Source organism: Scyliorhinus canicula, chromosome 13 (genome assembly GCF_902713615.1).
Source record: "Scyliorhinus canicula chromosome 13, sScyCan1.1, whole genome shotgun sequence".
In the NCBI taxonomy this organism is placed as follows: Eukaryota; Metazoa; Chordata; class Chondrichthyes; order Carcharhiniformes; family Scyliorhinidae; genus Scyliorhinus; species Scyliorhinus canicula.
This window is the reverse complement of record NC_052158.1, coordinates 161,941,659-161,962,032: the sequence shown is the minus strand read 5'-3', so window position 1 is coordinate 161,962,032 and position 20,374 is coordinate 161,941,659. Positions and strand designations below refer to the sequence as shown.

The following is a 20,374-nucleotide window of genomic DNA, read 5'->3' as shown; positions in this document are numbered from 1 at the left end:
GCACAACCGCCTCACGGCGCTGAGGTCCCAGGTTCGAACCCGGCTCTGGGTCACTGTCCGTGTGGAGTTTGCACATTCTCCCCATGTCTGCGTGGGTTTCGCCCCCACAACCCAAAAATGTGCAGAGTAGGTGGATTGGCCACGCTAAATTGCCCCTTAATTGGAAAAAATAATTGGGTAATCTAAATTTATAGAAAAAAAAAACAATGCCACCTCTTATAACACGGTGTCAGTCTCCAGCCGGAGGATCTGGATGTTGATCACGAGCAGAATTTCTCACTGGTTCACGTACGCTCTAATCCAAGGGCACTGAGGTCTGTTTGACCCTCCCAACCCCCTGCCTCTCACCTGGGCTGAGCTGAATAAAGGTGATGTCATCTGTAAGTGGATCTGAGGAACCTATCAGCCCCATGATCAGCTGAGAAATAAATACTCATATTTGAACAAATCCGTTAGCAAAAGCGTGTGGAATTGTGGATCAATCCAAAGTTGTCCTTGTGATGTGGCCTGTCTCCTACTGATCCTCCATCTCCATCTCAGTTCTGCTTGTTGTTTGATACGATCCAGGTTCTGGACACGGGTTCATTCAAACACTGAGAGGAGAGGAACAGAAGATATTTCATCTGGACAGGATGTGAATTGTGGCAGAGTAAACGAGGATCTTGTGTCCTGAAAGCTGATGGGGTGCAATTGTATTTGGATAAAAAAGATGTTTGAGGGGTCAGAAAGTGAGGAGGTACAATGGGATCTTCCCATTCCTCAGCAGCAGTGGTAAAATCTGCCTTTTGATTCTAGGTCTCAGCTGATGAGGATTTGCTGGAAACATTCTGTGGGAGGGAACGCACAGACACTGAGGAAATCCCAGGCCGAGAGTTTGTCCTGACCAACAGCAACACCATGAGTGTCACGTTCAAGACAGACTTTTCCAATGAGGAGCGTTTCACCGGTTTTGAAGCTCATTATACTGCCATTGGTAAGTTGCTGGATTACGAAGCTTGTACAGACTGAACCAAACAGTGGGTTGTTTGATGGGGCGGTGGGAGTGGGTTATTTAATCAAAGAACAAAGAGAACATTGGATAACACTGGGGGACAGTACTGGTGGGGAAGAGTCTGTCACTGTATAACACTGGGGTACAGTACTGGTAGTGATGGGTCTGTCACTGTATAACACGGGGGTACAGTACTGGTGGGGACGGGTCTGTCCCTGTAACACTGGGGTACAGTACTGATGGGGACGGGTCTGTCACTGTATAACACTGGGGTACAGTACTGATGGGGACGGGTCTGTCACTGTATAACACTGGGGTACAGTACTGGTGGGGACGGGTCTGTCACTGTATAACACTGGGGTACAGTACTGGTGGGGACGGGTCTGTCTCTGTATAACACTGTGGTACAGTACTGGTGGGGACGGGTCTGTCACTGTATAACACTGGGGTACAGTACTGGTGGGGACGGGTCTGTCAATGTGTAACAGTGGGGTACAGAACTGGTGGGGATGGGTCTGTCACTGTATAACACTGGGGTACAGTACTGGTGGGGATGGGTCTGTCACTGTATAACACTGGGGTACAGTACTGGCGGGGACGGGTCTGTCACTGTATAACACTGGGGTACAGTACTGGTGGGGACGGGTCTGTCACTGTATAACACTGGGGTACAGTACTGGTGGGGAGGGGTCTGTCACTGTATAACACTGGGGTACAGTACTGGTGGGGAGGGGTCTGTCACTGTATAACACTGGGGTACAGTACTGGTGGGGAGGGGTCTGTCACTGTATAACACTGGGATACAGTACTGGTGGGGACGGGTCTGACACTGTATAACACTGGGGTACAGTACTGGTGGGGACGGGTCTGTCACTGTATAACACTGGGGTACAGTACTGGTGGGGACAGGTCTGTCACTGTATAACACTGGGGTACAGTACTGGTGGGGACGGGTCTGTCACTGTATAACACCTGGGTACAGTACTGGTGGGGACGGGTCTGTCACTGTATAACACTGGGGTACAGTACTAGTGGGGACGGGTCTGTCAATGTGTAACACTGGGGTACAGTACTGGTGGGGATGGGTCTGTCACTGTATAACACTGGGGTACAGTACTGGTGGGGATGGGTCTGTCACTGTATAACACTGGGATACAGTACTGGTGGGGATTGGTCTGTCACTGTATAACACTGGGGTACAGTATTGGTGGGGACGGGTCTGTCACTGTATAACACTGGGGTACAGTACTGGTGGGGACGGGTCTGTCACTGTATAACACTGGGGTACAGTACTGGTGGGGATGGGTCTGTCACTGTATAACACTGGGGTACAGTATTGGTGGGGATGGGTCTGTCACTGTATAACACTGGGGTACAGTACTGGTGGGGACGGGTCCGTCACTGTATAACACTGGGGTACAGTACTGGTGGGGATGGGTCTGTCACTGTATAACACTGGGGTACAGTACTGGTGGGGACGGGTCTGTCACTGTATAACACTGGGGTACAGTACTGATGGGGACGGGTCTGTCACTGTATAACACTGGGGTACAGTACTGGTGGGTATGGGTCTGTCACTGTATAACACTGGGATACAGTACTGGTGGGGATGGGTCTGTCACTGTATAACACTGGGGTACAGTACTGGTGGGTATGGGTCTGTCACTGTATAACACTGGGGTACAGTACTGGTGGGGACGGGTCTGTCACTGTATAACACTGGGGTACAGTACTGGTGGGGATGGGTCTGTCACTGTATAACACTGGGGTACAGTACTGGTGGGTATGGGTCTGTCACTGTATGATTTTAGCTGTGATGTAATCAGTAAGTGTGAAGAATAGAAACAGAGTTTCCTGGTTGCTGGGTCACAGGATCATCAGAGAGTTTTGGACTGGGCGGTGAAGCTATAACAGTCACAAAGATTGTTATTCCACTGACCTCAGTCGAGTATTAGACATTGAATTGAGCGAGCGAGGGGCATCAGTCTGCAAACTGACAAAACATTTCAAACAAACTTTCGGAGAACTTGAGAGTGGAGCTGACTTTGTTCAAAGCATAAAGGAAGCAGAGGTCAGGATGGGCGGCGCACCCAGTTTTGAAGGGAAGAATGTGGTTTAACGGATGGAGGGGGCATGCTGAGGGGCAATGACGGCTTAGATGGAAGGGAAGCTGTTTATGAGGAGGGAATGAGAGGGAAGTCGGACCAACTCTGCACCCAGGAAAATATCCCCAGTCTGTCCATTCCCTTCAAACCTAAACCTCTCCAGCCTGCCGGCAACATCCAGGCAAATTTCCGCAGTGTTTCATTGGTCGGTGATGAATCACCGGTCAGTGATGAATCACCGGTCAGTGCTGTATCACCGGTCAGTGCTGTATCACCGGTCAGTGCTGAATCACCGGTCAGTGATGTTTCACCGGTCAGTGATGAATCACCGGTCAGTGCTGAATCACCGGTCAGTGCTGTATCACCGGCCAGTGATGTATCACCGGTCAGTGATGTATCACCGGTCAGTGATGTATCACCGGTCAGTGCTGTATCACCGGTCAGTGATGTTTCACCGGTCAGTGATGAATCACCGGTCAGTGCTGTATCACCGGTCAGTGCTGTATCACCGGTCAGTGCTGTATCACCGGTCAGTGCTGTATCACCGGCCAGTGATGTATCACCGGTCAGTGATGTATCACCGGTCAGTGATGTATCACCGGTCAGTGCTGTATCACCGGTCAGTGATGTTTCACCGGTCAGTGATGAATCACCGGCCAGTGATGAATCACCGGTCAGTGCTGAATCACCGGTCAGTGCTGTATCACCGGTCAGTGATGAATCACCGGTCAGTGATGAATCACCGGCCAGTGATTAATCACCGGTCAGTGATGAATCACCGGTCAGTGATGTATCACCGGTCAGTGATGAATCACCGGTCAGTGATGAATCACCGGTCAGTGCTGAATCACCGGTCAGTGCTGAATCACCGGTCAGTGCTGAATCACCGGTCAGTGCTGAATCACCGGTCAGTGCTGAATCACCGGCCAGTGCTGTATCACCGGTCAGTGCTGTATCACCGGTCAGTGATGAATCACCGGTCAGTGATGTATCACCGGTCAGTGCTGAATCACCGGTCAGTGCTGAATCACCGGTCAGTGCTGAATCACCGGCCAGTGCTGTATCACCGGTCAGTGCTGAATCACCGGTCAGTGCTGAATCACCGGCCAGTGATGTTTCACCGGCCAGTGATGAATCACCGGTCAGTGATGTATCACCGGTCAGTGCTGTATCACCGGTCAGTGCTGAATCACCGGTCAGTGCTGTATCACCGGCCAGTGATGAATCACCGGCCAGTGATGAATCACCGGTCAGTGCTGAATCACCGGTCAGTGATGTATCACCGGTCAGTGCTGTATCACCGGTCAGTGCTGAATCACCGGTCAGTGCTGAATCACCGGTCAGTGATGTATCACCGGTCAGTGCTGATTCACCGGTCAGTGCTGAATCACCGGTCAGTGCTGTATCACCGGTCAGTGCTGTATCACCGGTCAGTGATGTTTCACCGGTCAGTGATGTATCACCGGTCAGTGCTGTATCACCGGTCAGTGATGTATCACCGGTCAGTGCTGTTTCACCGGTCAGTGCTGAATCACCGGTCAGTGCTGAATCACCGGTCAGTGCTGAATCACCGGTCAGTGCTGTATCACTGGTCAGTGCTGTATCACCGGTCAGTGACGTATCACCGGTCAGTGATGAATCACCGGTCAGTGCTGAATCACCGGTCAGTGATGTATCACCGGTCAGTGCTGTATCACCGGTCAGTGCTGAATCACCGGTCAGTGATGAATCACCGGTCAGTGATGAATCACCGGTCAGTGCTGTATCACCGGTCAGTGCTGTATCACCGGTCAGTGCTGAATCACCGGTCAGTGCTGAATCACCGGTCAGTGATGTATCACCGGTCAGTGCTGAATCACCGGTCAGTGATGTATCACCGGTCAGTGTTGTATCACCGGTCAGTGATGTTTCACCGGTCAGTGATGTATCACCGGTCAGTGATGTATCACCGGTCAGTGCTGAATCACCGGTCAGTGATGTATCACCGGTCAGTGCTGTATCACCGGTCAGTGATGTTTCACCGGTCAGTGATGTTTCACCGGTCAGTGCTGTATCACCGGTCAGTGATGTATCACCGGTCAGTGATGAATCACCGGTCAGTGCTGTATCACCGGTCAGTGCTGTATCACCGGTCAGTGCTGTATCACCGGTCAGTGATGTATCACCGGTCAGTGATGTATCACCGGTCAGTGATGTATCACCGGTCAGTGCTGAATCACCGGTCAGTGCTGAATCACCGGTCAGTGCTGAATCACCGGTCAGTGCTGAATCACCGGTCAGTGCTGTATCACCGGTCAGTGCTGTATCACCGGTCAGTGATGTATCACCGGTCAGTGATGTATCACCAGTCCGTGTATCTGGTTCAATTGGAGATAATTAACTGCTATTTTGTTTCAGATATCGATGAATGTGTGGAGAAACTGGACGAAGCTTTAGTCTGTGACCATTTCTGTCACAATTACATCGGCGGATATTATTGTTCCTGCAGATTTAGCTACATTTTACACTCGGATAATCGGACCTGCAAAGGTATTGTTAAACTCAAAATCACCTTTACTGTGTACACTCACTGACTGTGTACACTCGCACTCACTGACTGTGTACACTCACTGACTGTGTACACTCACTGACTGTGTACACTCACTGACTGTGTACACTCACTGACTGTGTACACTCACTGACTGTGTACACTCACTGACTGTGTACACTCACTGACTGTGTACACTCACTGACTGTGTACACTCGCACTCACTGACTGTGTACACTCGCACTCACTGACTGTGTACACTCACTGACTGTGTATACTCACTGACTGTGTACACTCACTGACTGTGTACACTCGCTCTCACTGACTGTGTACACTCACTGGCTGTGTACACTCACTGGCTGTGTACACTCACTGACTGTGTACACTCACTGGCTGTGTACAATCACTGACTGTGTACACTCACTCTCACTGACTGTGTACACTCGCTCTCACTGACTGTGTACACTCGCTCTCACTGACTGTGTACACTCGCTCTCTCACTGACTGTGTACACTCACTCTCACTGACTGTGTACACTCACTCTCTCACTGACTGTGTACACTCACTCTCACTGTCTGTGTACACTCACTCTCACTGACCGTGTACACTCACTCTCACTGACTGTGTACACTCGCTCTCTCACTGACCGTGTACACTCACTCTCACTGACTGTGTACACTCACTCTCACTGACTGTGTACACTCGCTCTCACTGACTGTGTACACTCGCTCTCACTGACTGTGTACACTCACTCTCACTGTCTGTGTACACTCACTCTCTCACTGACTGTGTACACTCACTCTCACTGACTGTGTACACTCACTCTCTCACTAACTGTGTACACTCGCTCTCACTGACTGTGTACACTCACTCTCACTGTCTGTGTACACTCGCTCTCACTGACTGTGTACACTCGCTCTCACTGACTGTGTACACTCGCTCTCACTGACTGTGTACACTCGCTCTCTCACTGACTGTGTACACTCTCTCTCTCACTGACTGTGTACACTCGCTCTCTCACTGACTGTGTACACTCGCTCTCTCACTGACTGTGTACACTCACTCTCACTGACTGTGTACACTCGCTCTCACTGACTGTGTACACTCGCTCTCACTGACTGTGTACACTCGCTCTCACTGACTGTGTACACTCGCTCTCTCACTGACTGTGTACACTCACTCTCTCACTGACTGTGTACACTCGCTCTCTCACTGACTGTGTACACTCACTCTCACTGACTGTGTACACTCGCTCTCTCACTGACTGTGTACACTCACTCTCTCACTGACCGTGTACACTCGCTCTCACTGTCTGTGTACACTCGCTCTCACTGTCTGTGTACACTCGCTCTCACTGTCTGTGTACACTCACTCTCTCACTGACTGTGTACACTCGCTCTCACTGACTGTGTACACTCGCTCTCACTGACTGTGTACACTCGCTCTCACTGACTGTGTACACTCGCTCTCACTGACTGTGTACACTCGCTCTCACTGACTGTGTACACTCGCTCTCACTGACTGTGTACACTCGCTCTCTCACTGACTGTGTACACTCACTGACTGTGTACACTCACTCTCTCACTGACTGTGTACACTCACTCACTCACTGTGTACACTCGCTCTCTCACTGACTGTGTACACTCGCTCTCACTGACTGTGTACACTCGCTCTCACTGACTGTGTACACTCGCTCTCTCACTGACTGTGTACACTCACTCTCTCACTGACCGTGTACACTCACTCTCACTGACTGTGTACACTCGCTCTCACTGACTGTGTACACTCACTCTCACTGACTGTGTACACTCGCTCTCACTGACTGTGTACATTCGCTCTCACTCTCTGTGTACACTCACTCTCTCACTGACTGTGTACACTCGCTCTCTCACTGACTGTGTACACTCGCTCTCTCACTGACCGTGTACACTCACTCTCACTGACTGTGTACACTCACTCTCACTGACCGTGTACACTCACTCACCGTGTACACTCACTCTCACTGACTGTGTACACTCGCTCTCACTGACTGTGTACACTCACTCTCTCACTGACCGTGTACTCTCACTCTCACTGTGTACACTCGTTCTCTCACTGACTGTGTACACTCGCTCTCTCACTGACTGTGTACACTCGCTCTCTCACTGACTGTGTACACTCACTCTCTCACTGACTGTGTACACTCACTCTCTGACTGTGTACACTCGCTCTCTCACTGACTGTGTACACTCGCTCACTCTCTGACTGTGTACACTCGCTCTCTCACTGACTGTGTACACTCGCTCTCTCACTGTCTGTGTACACTCACTCACTGTCTGTGTACACTCACTCACTCACTGACCGTGTACTCTCACTCTCACTGACTGTGTACACTTGCTCTCTCACTGACTGTACACTCACTCTCACTGACTGTGTACACTCACTGACTGTGTACACTCACTGACTGTGTACACTCACTCACTGTGTGCACACTCTCACTGTCTGTGTACACTCACTCTCACTGTCTGTGTACACTCACTCTCACTGTCTGTGTACACTCGCTCACTGTGTGCACACTCTCACTGTCTGTGTACACTCACTCTCACTGTCTGTGTACACTCGCTCACTGTGTGCACTCACTCACTCACTGTGTGCACTCACTCACTCACTGTGTGCACTCACGCACGCACTGTGTACACTCACTCACTGTATGCACTCACCCACTCACTGTGTACACTCACTCACTCTCTGATTGTGTACACTCACTCTCTGATTGTGTTCACTCCCTCACTGTCTGTGTACACACTCTCTCGCTGTCTGTGTACACTCACTCTCTCACTGACTGTGTACACTCACTCTCTCACTGACTGTGTACACTCATTCTCACTGACTGTGTACACTCACTCTCACTGGCTGTGTACACTCACTCTCTCACTGACTGTGTACACTCGCTCTCCCACTGTGTACACTCACTCTCACTGACTGTGTACACTCACTGTGTACACTCACTGTCCCACTGTCTGTGTACCCTCACTGTGTACACTCACTCTCTGATTGTGTACACTCCCTCACTGTCTGTGTACACTCACTCTCTCACTGTCTGCGTACACTCACTCTCTCACTGACTGTGTACACTCGCTCTCCCACTGTGTACACTCACTCTCACTGACTGTGTACACTCACTGTGTACACTCACTGTCCCACTGTCTGTGTACCCTCACTGTGTACACTCACTCTCTGATTGTGTACACTCCCTCACTGTCTGTGTACACTCACTCTCTCACTGTCTGCGTACACTCACTCTCACTGTCTGTGTACACTCACTCTCACTGACTGTGTACACTCATCTCACTGTCTGTGTACACTCACTGACTGTGTACACTCACTCACTCTCTGATTGTGTACACTCACTCTCTGATTGTGTACACTCCCTCACTGTCTGTGTACACACTCTCTCACTGTCTGTGTACACTCACTCTCACTGGCTGTGTACACTCACTCTCTCACTGACTGTGTACACTCGCTCTCCCATTGTGTACACTCACTCTCACTGACTGTGTACACTCACTGTGTACACTCACTGTCCCACTGTCTGTGTACCCTCACTGTGTACACTCACTCTCTGTGTACACTCCCTCACTGTCTGTGTACACTCACTCTCTCACTGACTGTGTACACTCACTCTCACTGACTGTGTACACTCACTCTCTCACTGGCTGTGTACACTCACTCTCTCACTGACTGTGTACACTCGCTCTCCCATTGTGTACACTCACTCTCACTGACTGTGTACACTCACTGTGTACACTCACTGTCCCACTGTCTGTGTACCCTCACTGTGTACACTCACTCTCTGATTGTGTACACTCCCTCACTGTCTGTGTACACTCACTCTCTCACTGACTGTGTACACTCACACTCTCACTGTCTGCGTACACTCATCTCACTGTCTGTGTACACTCACTGACTGTGTACACTCACTCACTGTGTACACTCCCTCACTGTCTGTGTACACTCACTCTCTCACTGACTGTGTACACTCACTCTCTTACTGACTGTGTACACTCGCTCTCACTGACTGTGTACACTCACTCACACTGACTGTGTACACTCGCTCTCTCACTGACTGTGTACACTCACTCACACTGACTGTGTACACTCACTCTCTCACTGACTGTGTACACTCACTCTCTCACTGACTGTGTACACTCACTCTCACTCTCTGTGTACACTCGCTCTCTCACTGACTGTGTACACTCACTCTCTCACTCTCTGTGTACACTCACTCTCTCACTGACTGTGTACACTCGCTCTCACTGTCTGTGTACACTCACTCTCTCACTGACTGTGCACTCACTCTCTCACTGACTGTGTACACTCGCTCTCTCACTGACTGTGTACACTCACTGACTGTGTACACTCACTCTCTCACTGACTGTGTACACTCGCTCTCACTGACTGTGTACACTCACTCTCTCACTGACTGTGTACACTCACTCTCACTCTGTGTACTCTCACTCTCACTGACTGTGTACACTCGCTCTCTCACTGACTGTGTACACTCGCTCTCTCACTGACTGTGTACACTCACTCTCACTGACTGCACACTCGCTCTCTCACTGACTGTGTACACTCACTCTCACTGACTGCACACTCGCTCTCTCACTGACTGTGTACACTCGCTCTCTCACTGACTGTGTACACTCACTCTCTCACTGTCTGTGTCCACTCACTCTCTCACTGACTGTGTACACTCACTCTCTCACTGACTGTGTACACTCACTCTCTCACTGACTGTGTACATTCGCTCTCACTCTCTGTGTACACTCACTCTCTCACTGACTGTGTACACTCACTCTCTCTGTGACTGTGTACACTCTCTCTCACTGACTGTGTACACTCGCTCTCACTCTGTGTACACTCGCTCTCACTGACTGTGTACACTCGCTCTCACTGACTGTACACTCGCTCTCACTGACTGTGTACACTCGCTCTCACTGACTGTGTACACTCGCTCTCACTGACTGTGTACACTCACTGACTGTGTACACTCGCTCTCACTGTCTGTGTACACTCGCTCTCACTGTCTGTGTACACTCGCTCTCACTGACTGTGTACACTCACTCTCTCACTGACTGTGTACACTCACTCTCACTGACTGTGTACACTCACTCTCACTGACTGTGTACACTCACTCTCACTGACTGTGTACACTCACTCTCTCACTGTCTGTGTACACTCGCTCTCCCATTGTGTACACTCACTCTCACTGTCTGTGTACACTCGCTCTCACTGACTGTGTACACTCGCTCTCACTGACTGTGTACACTCACTCTCACTGACTGTGTACACTCGCTCTCACTGACTGTGTACACTCACTCTCTCACTGACTGTGTACACTCACTCTCACTGACTGTGTACACTCACTCTCACTGACTGTGTACACTCGCTCTCACTGTCTGTGTACACTCACTCTCTGACTGTGTACACTCACTCTCACTGACTGTGTACACTCACACTCACTGACTGTGTACACTCGCTCTCACTGACTCTCTCATTTACTGTTCACGCTCAGTCAATCACTCACGCACTCACTGTACACACTCACACTCCCTGACTGTATACACTCACAATAAGTGCACAGTCAGACCCCACTCAGTACACCCTAACCATGCACACTTACTCACACTGCTGTGTGTAATTATGTTGCGCTAAATTACAGCACAACTGATAATATTCAGCCCATGATTTTGGGAGTAGCTAGCGAGTTGATCTCAATCCCTCACTCCAGCGTGATAGGGCGTGCGACCTCCTTCAATATTGAACTCTCCCCCTTGGGAAATGTCTTATTGAATCTGCTTGCTCCGGCATTTCCGGCAGCCCTTTGCCGATCACAACAACTCGCTGACAGCGTTTCTCTGCTAACGTCGGGAGCCCAGATTGAGCCGTATATCCCAAAGGAGATAAAAGCAGAGATTTATAAAATACAATTTTCTTCACAAAGCTGCTCCTCGTTCATCATTTTCCAAATCATTCTCTCTGCTCACTTTCACCTGCAGTTTGTCTCTCTGTCACAAAGCTGTCTGCACCTCCCTCGAGGTTGTGACAATCACCCTCAGTTTTGAATCTATTTCCCAGTTTAGTGTCACCAGCAGATTTGGGAGTTCCGCAGGTTGTTGGGAAATTTCTGCTTTCCTTTCTGTCGCAGCAAATCCATTTTTGACCAAATGCTTGTTTTCATTTCTCCCAAGTTGAGTGCAATGACAATGTGTTCACGGAAAAGTCCGGAGTCATCAGCAGCCCAGACTATCCCAATCCATATCCCAAAAGCACCGACTGTCTGTACCGGATTGAACTGGAGGAAGGCTTCACCATTTCTTTGGAGTTTGCTGAGATCTTTGATTTAGAAGACCACCCAGATGTTCCCTGCCCCTATGATTATATAAAGGTGAGCAGCATCGTCTCTGCCCAGTAACATGTAACATCTCAGAAAGGCCTCAGTTATCAGATCAAACTGTATATGGGATTAACACGGATTGAAGTCCTTTGATATATTAATGCAGCGCTCCCTCAGTACTGACCCTCTGACAGTGCGTCACTCCCTCAGTACTGACCCTCTGACAGTGCAGCACTCCCTCAGTACTGACCCTCTGACAGTGAGGCACTCCCTCAGTACTGACCCTCTGACAGTGCAGCACTCCCTCAGTACTGACCCTCTGACAGTGCGGCACTCCCTCAGTACTGACCTTCTGAAACTGCGGCGCTCCCTCAGTACTGACACTCTGACAGTGCGGCACTCCCTCAGTACTGACCTTCTGAAACTGCGGCGCTCCCTCAGTACTGACCCTCTGACAGTGCAGTACTCCCTCAGTACTGACCCTCTGACAGTGCGGCACTCCCTCAGTACTGACCCTCTGACAGTGCAGCACTCCCTCAGTACTGACCCTCTGACAGTGTGGCGCTCCCTCAGTACTGACCCTCTGACAGTGCGGCACTCCCTCAGTACTGACCCTCTGACAGTGCGGCACTCCCTCAGTACTGACCCTCTGACAGTGCGGCACCCTCAGTACTGACCCTCTGACAGTGCGGACTCCCTCAGTACTGACCTCTGACAGTGCAGCACTCCCTCAGTACTGACCCTCTGACAGTGCGGCACTCCCTCAGTACTGAACCTCTGACAGTGCAGCTCCCTCATTATAGACCCTCTGACAGTGCAGCACTCCCTCAGTACTGACCCTCTGACAGTGCAGCACTCCCTCAGTACTGACCCTCTGACAGTGCAGCACTCCCTCAGTACTGACCCTCTGACAGTCGGCACCCCTCAGTACTGACCTCTGACAGTGCAGCACTCCCTCAGTACTGACCCTCTGACAGTGCAGCACTCCCTCAGTACTGACCCTCTGACAGTGCGGCACTCCCTCAGTACTGACCTCTGACAGTGCGCACTCCTCAGTACTGACCCTGACAGTGCAGCACTCCCTCAGTACTGACCTCTGACAGTCGGCACTCCCTCAGTACTGACCCTATGACAGTGCGGCACTCCCTCTGTACTGACCCTCTGACAGTGCAGCACTCCCTCAGTACTGACCCTCTGACAGTGCAGCACTCCCTCAGTACTGACCCTCTGACAGTGCGGAGCTCCCTCAGTACTGACCCTCTGACAGTGCAGCAGTCCCTCAGTACTGACCCTCTGACAGTGCGGCACTCCCTCAGTACTGACCCTCTGACAGTGCGGCATTCCCTCAGTACTGACCCTCTGACAGTGCGGCGCTCCCTCAGTACTGACCCTCTGACAGTGCGGCACTCCCTCAGTACTGACCCTCTGACAGTGCGGCACTCCCTCAGTACTGACCCTCTGACAGTGCGGCATTCCCTCAGTACTGACCCTCTGACAGTGCGGCACTCCCTCAGTACTGACCCTCTCTCTGACAGTGCGGCACTCCCTCAGTACTGACCCTCTGACAGTGCAGCACTCCCTCAGTACTGACCCTCTGACAGTGCGGCACTCCCTCTGTACTGACCCTCTGACAGTGCAGCACTCCCTCAGTACTGACCCTCTGACAGTGCAGCACTCCCTCAGTACTGACCCTCTGACAGTGCGGAGCTCCCTCAGTACTGACCCTCTGACAGTGCAGCACTCCCTCAGTACTGACCCTCTGACAGTGCGGCACTCCCTCAGTACTGACCCTCTGACAGTGCGGCATTCCCTCAGTACTGACCCTCTGACAGTGCGGCACTCCCTCAGTACTGACCCTCTCTCTGACAGTGCGGCACTCCCTCAGTACTGACCCTCTGACAGTGCAGCACTCCCTCAGTACTGACCCTCTGACAGTGCGGCACTCCCTCAGTACTGACCCTCTGACAGTGCGGCACTCCCTCAGTACTGACCCTCTGACAGTGCGGCACTCCCTCAGTACTGACCCTCTGACAGTGCGGCACTCCCTCAGCACTGACCCTCTGATAGTGCGGCTCCCTCAGTACTGACCCTCTGACAGGGCAGCGCAGCCTCAGTACGGACCCTCTGACAGAGCTGCACTCCCTCAGTACTGACCCTCTGACAGTGCAGCGCTCCCTCAGTACTGACCCTCTGACAGTGCAGCACTCCCTCAGTACTGACCCTCTGACAGTGCGGCACTCCCTCAGTACTGACCCTGTGACAGTGAGCACTCCCTCAATATTGACCCTCTGACAGTGCGGCACTCCCTCAGACTGACCCTCTGACAGTGCGGCCCTCCCTCAGTACTAACCCTCTGACAGTGCAGCACTCCCTCAGTACTGACCCTCTGACAGTGCGGCACTCCCTCAGTACTGACCCTCTGACAGTGCAGAACTCCCTCAGTACTGACCCTCTGACAGTGCAGCACTCCCTCAGTACTGACCCTCTGACAGTGCAGCACTCCCTCAGTACTGACCCTCTGACAGTGCGGCACTCCCTCAGCACTGACCCTCTGACAGTGCGGCACTCCCTCAGTACTGACCCTCTGACAGTGCAGCACTCCCTCAGTACTGACCCTCTGACAGTGCGGCATTCCCTCAGTACTGACCCTCTGACAGTGCAGCACTCCCTCAGTACAGACCCTTTGACAGTGCGGCACTCCCTCAGCACTGACCCTCTGACAGTGCGGCACTCCCTCAGCACTGACCCTCTGACAGTGCGGCACTCCCTCAGTACTGACCCTCTGACAGTGCGGCACTCCCTCAGTACTGACCCTCTGACAGTGCGGCACTCCCTCAGTACTGACCCTCTGACAGTGCAGCACTCCCTCAGTACTGACCCTCTGACAGTGCGGCACTCCCTCAGTACTGACCCTCTGACAGTGCGGCTCTCACTCAGTACTGACCCTCTGACAGTGCGGCACTCCCTCAGTAATGACCCTCTGACAGTGCAGCACTCCCTCAGTACTGACCCTCTGACAGTGCGGCACTCCCTCAGTACTGACCCTCTGACAGTGCAGCACTCCCTCAGTACTGACCCTCAGACAGTGCGTCACTCCCTCAGTACTGACCCTCTGACAGTGCGGCACTCCCTCAGTACTGACCCTCTGACAGTGCAGCACTCCCTCAGTACCGACCCTCTGACAGTGCGGCACTCCCTCAGTACTGACCCTCTGACAGTGCCGCACTCCCTCAGTACTGACCCTCTGACAGTGCGGCACTCCCTCAGTACTGACCCTCTGACAGTGCTGCACTCCCTCAGTACTGACCCTCTGACAGTGCAGCACTCCCTCAGTACTGACCCTCTGACAGTGCAGCACTCCCTCAGTACTGACCGTCTGACAGTGCAGTACTCCCTCAGTTCTGACCCTCAGACAGTGCGGCACTCCCTCAGTACTGACCCTCAGACAGTGCGGCACTCCCTCAGTACGGACATAAGGAGTAGGAGCAGGAGTCGGCCATCTGGCCCCTCGAGCCTGCTCCGCCATTCAATGAGATCATGGCTGATCTTTTGTGGACTCAGCTCCACTTTCCGGCCTGAACACCATAACCCTTAATCCCTTTATTCTTCAAAAAAGTATCTATCTTTTTCTTAAAAACATGTAATGAAGGAGCCTCAGCTGCTTCACTGGACAAGGAATTCCATAGAGTCACAACCCTTAGGGTAAAGAAGTTCCTCCTAAACTCAGTCGTAGATCTACTTCCCCTTATTTTGAGGCTATGCCCCCTAGTTCTGCTTTCACCCGCCAGTGGAAACAACCTGCCCGCATCTATCCTATCTATTCCCTTCATAATTTTATATGTTTCTATAAGATCCCCCCACATCCTTCTAAATGCCAATGAGTACAGTCCCTGTGTACTCAACCTCTCCTCGTAATCCAACCCCTTCAGCTCTGGGATTAACATAGTGAATCTCCTCTGCACACCCTCCAGCGCCAGTACGTCCTTTCTCAGGTAAGGAGACCAAAACTGAACACAATACTCCAGGTGTGGCCTCACTAACACCTTATACAATTGCAGCATAACCTCTCTAGTGCAGCACTCCCTCCGTACTGACTCTCTGACAGTGTAGCACTCCCTCAGTACTGACCCTCTGACAGTGCGGCATTCCCTCAATACTGACCCTGTGACAGTGCAGCACTCCCTCAGTACTGACCCTCTGACAGTGCGGCTCCCTCAGTACTGACCCTCTGACAGGGCAGCACTCCCTCAGTACGGACCCTCTGACAGTGCAGCACTCCCTCAGTACTGACCCTCTGGCAGTGCGGCGCTCCCTCAGTACTGACCCTCTGACAGTGCGGCACTCCCTCAGTACTGACCCTCTGACAGTGCAGCACTCCCTCAGTACTGACCCTCTGACAGTGCAGCACTCCCTCAGTACTGACCCTCTGACAGTGCAGCACTCCCTCAGTACTGACCCTCTGACAGTGCGGCGCTCCCTCAGTACTGACCCTCTGACAGTGCAGCACTCCCTCAGTACTGACCCTCTGACAGTGCAGCACTCCCTCAGTACTGACCCTCTGACAGTGCAGCACTCCCTCAGTACTGACCCTCTGACAGTGTGGCACTCCCTCAGTACTGAGCCTCTGACAGTGCGGCACTCCCTCAGTACTGACCCTCAGACAGTGCAGCACTCCCTCAGTACTGAGCCTCTGACAGTGCAGCACTCCCTCAGTACTGACCCTCTGACAATGCATCGCTCCCTCAGTACTGACCCTCTGACAGTGCAGCACTCCCTCAGTACTGACCCTCTGACAGTGCAGCACTCCCTCAGTACTGACCCTCTGACAGTGCAGCACTCCCTCAGTACTGACCCTCTGACAATGCAGCGCTCCCTCAGTACTGACCCTCTGACAGTGCGGCACTCCCTCAGTACTGACTCTCTGACAGTGCAGCACTCCCTCAGTACTGACCCTCTGACAGTGCAGCACTCCCTCAGGACTGACCCTCTGACAGTGCGGCACTCCCTCAGTACTGACCCTCTGACAGTGCGGCACTCCCTCAGTACTGACCCTCTGACAGTGCGGCACTCCCTCAGTACTGACCGTCTGACAGTGCGACACTCCCTCAGTACTGACCCTCTGACAGTGCGGCTCCCTCAGTACTGACCCTCTGACAGTGCGGCGCTCCCTCAGTACTGACCCTCTGACAGTGTGGCACTCCCTCAGTACTGACCCTCTGACAGTGCAGCACTCCCTCATTACTGACCCTCTGACAGTGCTGCACTCCCTCAGTACTGACCCTTTGTTAAATTCCATTGCAAAGTTCCGCTGGGAGAGAGCCGCTGGGATAGAGCCGCCGGGATAGAGCCGCCGGGATAGAGCCCCCGGGATAGAGCCGCTGGGATAGAGCCGCCGGGATAGAGCCCCCGGGATAGAGCCCCCGGGATAGAGCCGCCGGGATAGAGCCCCCGGGATAGAGCCCCCGGGATAGAGCCCCCGGGATAGAGCCCCCGGGATAGAGCCCCCGGGATAGAGCCGCCGGGATAGAGCCGCCGGGATAGAGCCCCCGGGATAGAGCCGCCGGGATAGAGCCGCCGGGATAGAGCCGCCGGGATAGAGCCGCCGGGATAGAGCCGCCGGGATAGAGCCGCCGGGATAGAGCCGCCGGGATAGAGCCGCCGGGATAGAGCCGCCGGGATAGAGCCGCCGGGATAGAGCCCCCGGGATAGAGCCGCCGGGATAGAGCCCCCGGGATAGAGCCCCCGGGATAGAGCCGCTGGGATAATGCCGCTGGGATAATGCCGCTGGGATAATGCCGCTGGGATAGAGCCGCTGGGATAGAGCCGCCGGGATAGAGCCGCCGGGATAGAGCCGCCGGGATAGAGCCGCCGGGATAGAGCCGCCGGGATAGAGCCGCCGGGATAGAGCCGCCGGGATAGAGCCGCCGGGATAGAGCCGCCGGGATAGAGCCGCCGGGATAGAGCCGCCGGGATAGAGCCGCCGGGATAGAGCCGCCGGGATAGAGCCGCCGGGATAATGCCGCCGGGATAGAGCCGCCGGGATAGAGCCGCCGGGATAGAGCCGCCGGGATAGAGCCGCCGGGATAGAGCCCCCGGGATAGAGCCCCCGGGATAGAGCCGCCGGGATAGAGCCGCCGGGATAGAGCCGCCGGGACAGAGCCCCCGGGACAGAGCCGCCGGGACAGAGCCGCCGGGACAGAGCCCCCGGGATAGAGCCGCCGGGATAGAGCCGCCGGGATAATGCCGCCGGGATAGAGCCGCTGGGATAATGCCGGCCTGCGTGATGGACATTGCAGCATCTTTTCTTGGTGATTTATTCGTGTTTGGTGATGAGGTTGTCCACCAGGGTTTGGTTTCTCTGACCAGTTTGGGTTTCTCATTGCCTATCTGAGGGTTTGTGTTTCTGTGCTGCAGATTAAAGCCGGATTGAGTGAGTTTGGCCCTTTTTGTGGAGATAAGGCTCCTGACACGATCAACACAAACAGCAGCGATGTTCTGATCCTCTTCCACAGTGACGATTCGGGCGATAACCAGGGCTGGAAGGTGACATTCAAGTCAGTCGGTAGGTACACGGGTCTCTGTGGGCAAAGGGTTTTTCTCATCGTTACCATCGTTCTCTTCACCTTTCCTGATCTCTCATTGCGCGATGACTTCATGGGTAATCCCCAGGGACCTTTCTACTGACGGTCCCACACCTCTGGGTTTAGGTGGAGAGTTCAGCCTGGTAGCTCTGGGTTTAGGTGGAGATGCAGCCTGGTACCTCTGGGTTTAGGTGGAGATGCAGCCTGGTACCTCTGGGTTTAGGCAGAGTTCAGTCTGGTACCTCTGGGTTTAGGCAGAGAGTTCAGCCTGGTACCCCTGGGTTTAGGCAGAGTTCAGTCTGGTACCTCTGGGTTTAGGCAGAGAGTTCAGCCTGGTACCCCTGGGTTTAGGCGGAGATGCAGCCTGGTACCTCTGGGTTTAGGCAGAGAGTTCAGCCTGGTACCTCTGGGTTTAGGTGGAGATGCAGCCTGGTACCTCTGGGTTTAGGCGGTGATGCAGCCTGGCACCTCTCGGTTTAGGTGGAGAGTTCAGCCTGGTATCTCTGGGTTTAGGTGGAGATGCAGCCTGGCACCTCTCGGTTTAGGTGGAGAGTTCAGCCTGGTATCTCTGGGTTTAGGCGGAGATGCAGCCTGGCACCTCTCGGTTTAGGTGGAGAGTTCAGCCTGGTATCTCTGGGTTTAGGCGGAGATGCAGCCTGGTACCTCTGGGTTTAGGCAGAGTTCAGCCTGGTACCTCTGGGTTTAGGCGGAGATGCAGCCTGGTACCTCTGGGTTTAGGCAGAGAGTTCAGCCTGGTACCTCTGGGTTTAGGCGGAGATGCAGCCTGGTACCTCTGGGTTCAGGCAGAGAGTTCAGCCTGGTACCTCTGGGTTTAGGTGGAGATGCAGCCTGGTACCTCTGGGTTTAGGTGGAGATGCAGCCTGGTACCTCTGGGTTTAGGCAGAGAGTTCAGCCTGGTACCTCTGGGTTTAGGTGGAGATGCAGCCTGGTACCTCTGGGTTTAGGTGGAGAGTTCAGCCTGGTACCTCTGGGTTTAGGTGGAGATGCAACCTGGTACCTCTGGGTTTAGGCGGAGATGCAGCCTGGTACCTCTGGGTTTAGGTGGAGAGTTCAGCCTGGTACCTCTGGGTTTAGGTGGAGATGCAGCCTGGTACCTCTGGGTTTAGGCAGAGAGTTCAGCCTGGTACCTCTGGGTTTAGGCGGAGATGCAGCCTGGTACCTCTGGGTTTAGGTGGAGAGTTCAGCCTGGTACCTCTGGGTTTAGGTGGAGATGCAGCCTGGTACCTCTGGGTTTAGGCAGAGAGTTCAGCCTGGTACCTCTGGGTTTAGGCGGAGATGCAGCCTGGTACCTCTGGGTTTAGGCGGAGATGCAGCCTGGTACCTCTGGGTTTAGGCGGAGATGCACCCTGGTACCTCTGGGTTTAGGCGGAGATGCAGCCTGGTACCTCTGGGTTTAGGCGGAGATGCAGCCTGGTACCTCTGGGTTTAGGTGGAGATGCAGCCTGGTACCTCTGGGTTTAGGTGGAGTTCAGCCTGGTACCTCTGGGTTTAGGTGGAGAGTTCAGCCTGGTATCTCTGGGTTTAGGTGGAGAGTTCAGCCTGGTACCTCTGGGTTTAGGCGGAGATGCAGCCTGGTACCTCTGGGTTTAGGCAGAGATGCAGCCTGGTACCTCTGGGTTTAGGTGGAGATGCAGCCTGGTACCTCTGGGTTTAGGTGGAGGGTTCAGCCTGGTACCTCTGGGTTTAGGTGGAGATGCAGCCTGGTACCTCTGGGTTGAGGCGGAGAGTTCAGCCTGGTACCTCTGGGTTTAGGTGGAGATGCAGCCTGGTACC

The 20,374-nt window shown here is 53.3% G+C and overlaps 1 protein-coding gene across 2 annotated transcripts in view; it reads left to right on the top strand.

Annotated features, from left to right (window-relative positions):
- Positions 1–20,374, top strand: part of masp1 (mannan-binding lectin serine peptidase 1) — a 239,108-nt gene that overhangs the window by 83,428 nt on the left and 135,306 nt on the right. For both annotated transcript variants that reach the window (XM_038815774.1, XM_038815773.1), the window contains exons 3-6: positions 796–973; positions 5,494–5,625; positions 11,854–12,050; positions 18,414–18,561. In XM_038815774.1, coding sequence (XP_038671702.1) covers positions 796–973; positions 5,494–5,625; positions 11,854–12,050; positions 18,414–18,561 — 655 coding nt within the window. The remainder of the gene's footprint in view (positions 1–795; positions 974–5,493; positions 5,626–11,853; positions 12,051–18,413; positions 18,562–20,374) is intronic.